The following is a 5,243-nucleotide window of genomic DNA, read 5'->3' as shown; positions in this document are numbered from 1 at the left end:
GTTGTACTTTGCAAGCAATGATATGAGACATTCCTCTGATTGGGAGATTGGCGCCTAAAATGCATCTCCGGGCCTCACTAGGGGCAAAGGAAGTAATTCCTTACTGCGTCCCAGAGAGCAATGTAGCCATGCTCCTCTGAAATATGAGCTTTTTATTTTTGGGGGAGGAATTTATTTTTCTACAGAAGTACAAGTCACACAGACGCCCTATAGCTTTAGGTCGCTTGCATTCCCTCCAGTGTACCGTGAGATATAATGTTAATATTTCACCTGTACACGAGGTACTGTCATTTTATATTGGAACATTTTTTATATCAAAATGTATTTATGTTTCTTGTGTATATTTATATTATATAAAAGTATACTGCTAAATAAAGAGGAAAAGAACAAATCGGATAAAAGGTCGATTGGCTTTTATTGCACTTTTAACACTAGTCTCGTAACCTTAGTTATTACTCCACTAATCACACAAAACAAAAACAACACAACACTGAGGCTATGTCCACATGTGCACAGATATTTTGAGAACATGAAGATGAAATGTTTCAAATCAAGGCCAAATATGCCTCTTGTTTGTCTACCAAGATATTTGTTCTCACCAGGCAGATTTTGTGTCGGAGCATTTCACTTCCTTCTAGCATTTTTTTCCCCTTAAAAATCATAGTAAGCTATTATAACTTTTTATTTTTTTAAACTGGTTATAACTAAGCTTTAAAAATGAAATGCCATAATTCTGTAGGTGGAAGTAGTATAAATAGACTAGTTTTAAGACATCGAGGGCGGGGGGGTTGAGGCTTGCTATGTTTACTTGTTACAAGTTAAATGTTCCTGTTCTATTGGCACGTAATTTAGCTTAAATTAAGTATTATACACTATTCTATATCTACTTTGCAAAGCCATTGAAGAGCAGTGGACCAACACAACCTGATCACCTCTATGTGAATGAGGTGTGTTGCACTGCACGAGGCAAATGGTGGTCACACCAGATACTGGCTGGTTTTCAGGAACCCGCCCAAAAAAGTAAAACTGCACATTTTAGAGTGGCCTTTTATTGTGGGCAGCCTAAGGCACACCTGTGCAATGTTCACGCTGTCTAATCAGGATTATCTCTGCAAAGGGGAAGTGCTTGCTAACAAAGATTTAGACAGATTTGTGAACAATATTTGAGAGAAAAAGGCCATTTTGTGTACATAGAATGATACCAAAAACAAAATTGTTGCATTTATCTTTTTGTTCAGTGTAAGTCTCTCGTCTCTCCTTTCAGCCAGTTATTGAGACAAACTAGCCTTGCTCATCCTCTGAACGCTTGACGGTAGCGCTGGTTTCTGTGCTCGCTGCAAGATGGTTGACATGAAATGCTTTATTGGTGTGCAACACAATCTTCCTCCATCCCTCCATCGGGCATTTTCTGTCTTCAAAACGAACAGCTGGCCACGCAGTGCAGTGTCGCTTCTTTCATTGTGACGTTATTAATCAGAATTAACACGTTTTCAAGGCGCACATTTGAAATGACACATGCCAATTTTCCCGTTTGCGTGTGGACATGGCCTCATACACTAGATGTTTATTTTCTGTTTGTCTGTCCATCTCTTTTGCTTCTATGTTTTGGTTTTGCGGGGCATTGGGCGCTAAATACAACCAACCGCTGCTTATGGGGTTGAGGCTGTGGGGGGGGAGTGGGGAGGGGGTCCACACATCAGAGATTGCATTCATTTTTATTGTTCAAAATGATGTCATTCCAGTCTCTTCCTGCTGACACTAATACCCTTCTATCTTTGTTTTTTCTGTTTGTTTTTGTTTTTGTTCCTAACCACCTATAGCCGCCACCGGCAACTAACATGAACCTTCTGACCTCTGAACTCTTCACCCAATGACGAGCCGCCCCCAGCCTGCCTGCTGATCAGTTAACTGGTAATTTGCCTTTCGCTAGCCTCTCTCACCCAGTGACTAAAGAGAGAGAAAGAAAGAGAAGGGAGGCGCCAACCCTAACACGTCAACAAAAACGAACAAAAACTTCACACCGACATAAAGTTGTATACTACTCATTTTTCTTCTGTTCATTGAGTTCCGTTCCCATTCTTTCTCTTTCTTTTTCTTCACCAGTCATACATCGCAGGTGGGATATTTATGGTGTTAAATCATACATGTGCACTGATGTTAAATAGCAATAAGATGCCAACCAGAAAACCCACCGGCCCACCCACCCCACTATTTTATGTCACACGTGGACACTAAACATTTGGTTTTAGAATGACAATGCCCCTCAAAGAAGAAAAAAAATAGTCTGTGGGGTGGTTTCCCCAGTACTCACCCACCCCAAAGAAAAAGAAACAGAAGGAACGAGAACATCAACACTCACCTTAACTTTGTTTAATTTGTCATCACGATTTGTAATTATGACACATTCTGGGTGTGCTGCCCTTTTACCCTGGCCCAGCCCAACAAACAGCTTTTCTGTCTTGATTTGTTTTAAAACCGCATGGCTGTAAGGATTGCAAACAATGCGCTTTTGTTTTTGTTGGGTTTTTTTTTTTTGGGTTACAATTTCTGTTTTTTGTTTCTTCTGTTCACACTTTTTTGTTTTGTTTTACTAAATTGACGCAGAAAGAAGCAGGCTACTAAACCTAAGGCGGGGATGGGCATAAATTGGAATGAAGGGTTTACGTATGCGCGTGTGCATTTTTTGTTTTTGATTTTTTTTTTTTTTTTTTTTTTTTTTTTTTTTTTAAATGGTTGTATTTCTTGAAATGCTACATTGAAAGGCGGGTGTTTAGGGGGCTTTGCCATCCACAATACAGTGCCTGATGCATTTAGAACAAACTAGATCTCAATGAGTTCACTGAGCTGTGATCAAAAAGACAAACAAAAAAAACAAAAAATAAGTATTATGTGTGCATATTTAGCCAAAGGTTTTTCTGATGATGTATTACTACTATTATGATGATATACAGTATCTGCCATTATGCATCTGCCTCACACAGAGGGCTGTTTTAAAAAGTTTGGAAGGTTTGAGTTTGTGGTGCCTGCCTTCAAAAGCCAATCAGTTAGCATTTTGACTTTATTTTACCTTTGTTTTTCATTCCAGAGGAGGGAAAAAAAACACTAAAACGACTCCTTGGATTTTCATAGAAAGGAAGGGCCTCTCCCCGCCTATTTTATTTTTTTTATTCAACAGTTGGCCATTTTGTGTCACGCCAACGTGAAAGCGCATCCACAATGTGTCACATCTCTCGCATACCTTCTGAGCGCTTTCGTTGAACTCTCTCAAGAACAAAAAAAATAGGATGTGAAAGCCATGCCTGCCTGTTCAAATTGCTTTATACATGCGTCTTTTTATATATATATATATATATATATATATATATATATATATATATATATATATATATATATATATATATATATGTGTATATATATGTGTGTGTATATATATATATATATATATATATATACACACACACACAAATGTATATAACACCATTACATATATAAATAAATACAGAAGCGAACAAAAAGAATTGATAATTTTACAGTACAGGGTGCTGGAGTAGAGGAAAAAATTTAATCTATTTTTGTCAATTTTAGCTTTTGATACTTTGCAGATACAGAATCTGATTTAAAAAAAAAAAAGACAATAAAACAAAAAAAAAACAAGTGGGTGAGGAAGTGCTGTTGGCCTGGATTTGACTGGAAAGGCGTGTTTAAAAGGAAAAAAATACAGGAAGGATTCAAATAACAACAAAGTGCCTTATCGAGAGTGGTTTTAGTTTTTTTCCGAAAAGTGATCCGTTTAAAAAAAAAAAAAAAATTAAATAAAACATCTCAAAAAGATTCCAGCACCCACCCAAGATGGCGCGTCGGTGGCCCGCGTGAACTCTATGCAACCCTAATTAGCTGACTCAGCTAAATATGTGCCATGTTTTTTTTTTGGGTCTTCCTGAGATTTTGTTTTTACTCGATGGCCCTTTACTCTGCTGTGCGAGCAGGCTTTGATCTCCTTGATTTTTCAGAATCGGAATCATTTTATTTGTATTTTTTTGCCTTTTTCTTTTTGTGTGCGCGCCATAACTTTCTATAGAACAAAACGGCGCTGTCGATATAGTAGCAATGCAGCAGTATGCATCATGAGCTGAGAAAAATACATTTATGATAAGTTCAAGTTCAGCAGCATTTGTTTAACCAAGTGCGATTTGACAACAATAAAAGAAGGATGAAGCAGCTATTTAGCGATTTCGTTCATGGCTTTCTCATCATGCCGAAAAGGTCAATGAAAATTCTTCTTTTGTTTTCAGTGTTACTCTTATTATTGTTACTCTTATATTATTATTTAGGGGGGGGGGGAAAGAAATGCAATATAAGTGGAGATGGCTGTACAGCATTTGACAGTATTATGAGAAGTCCCTCTGCAATGTTACGTGCTACATTGTGTGGCTGGGTAACATCCATCAGGTGGTGAAAAGCTTGGAAAAAAACAAAACGGTAAACATACTCTCTCTGGCCTGCCTACTATACATGTATGATAATGTAATTAACAGCCATTGTTACAGGTTTATAATGTATTTTTCTAATCTCATTTTATATGTACTGTATATTAATCATGTTTCTGAGTGCTTTTTTTATGACCCCGCCCCCACCCTACTCCCCTCCCTTCTGCACCCCCCCTTCACTTTTACAAATCGGGAAGTGTTATATTTTGTTTTCATGCCCAGCTTGTTTAACTCATGAGCTACTTTTATTAGTTTCTCTTGTCATAAGTATTTTTACATGCTTGCCATTTAGTTTTACATGGTGTATGCTATTATTTTTTTTTTCTCCTTATTAACCTCTTGGCATTTATTTTAATAAAACATTCTTAGTAAGAATTTTACTAATGCGCTGATATTTTTGTCTTGTGTTTTTAACCAGTCTCATGAATGTATTGACTCGGTCTGGTTCATGGACTAACAGAATTAATTACAACTGGTGACTCATGGACGCTACACACACGTGCACACACACTGACGTGTTCTCATGAATTTTTTGTAGGAAATTTTATGAAATGATATAATGTTACTTTATGATCTGTACTGTTTTCGACCCCATGCTATATTTTGCCCCGAAAGCGCCACACTTTGAATCCTTTGCTGGTTGGACAATTCAGAATCCAACTGAAAAAAAGCATAATTTGGTGCAAAACTCGAGATTCGCCAATCCGAGAAAAATAAATTAGGCAAGACAAGAGGAAGGTTAGAATTACAGGAAAG

The 5,243-nt window shown here is 37.4% G+C and overlaps 1 protein-coding gene across 5 annotated transcripts in view; it reads left to right on the top strand.

Moving 5' to 3' along the window:
• qkia (QKI, KH domain containing, RNA binding a) overlaps positions 1-4,867 on the top strand; it is an 88,567-nt gene extending 83,700 nt beyond the window's left edge. For 4 of the 5 annotated variants that reach the window (XM_061697291.1, XM_061697289.1, XM_061697290.1 and 1 more), the window contains exon 7: positions 1-1,811. This exon is cut by the window's left edge and continues 1,589 nt beyond it. Coding sequence is in view for 1 of the 5 variants with exons in the window: in XM_061697292.1 (XP_061553276.1) it covers positions 1,821-1,837 (17 nt within the window). In the remaining 4 variants the exon portion in view is untranslated. The other variant, XM_061697292.1, reaches the window with a different exon arrangement.
• Positions 4,868-5,243: the final 376 nt, after the last annotated feature.

This window comes from Phycodurus eques, chromosome 14, assembly GCF_024500275.1.
Source record: "Phycodurus eques isolate BA_2022a chromosome 14, UOR_Pequ_1.1, whole genome shotgun sequence".
NCBI classification, from domain to species: domain Eukaryota; kingdom Metazoa; phylum Chordata; class Actinopteri; order Syngnathiformes; family Syngnathidae; genus Phycodurus; species Phycodurus eques.
Note: the sequence above shows the minus strand (reverse complement) of the source record. Positions and strands in the feature narration are given on the sequence as shown.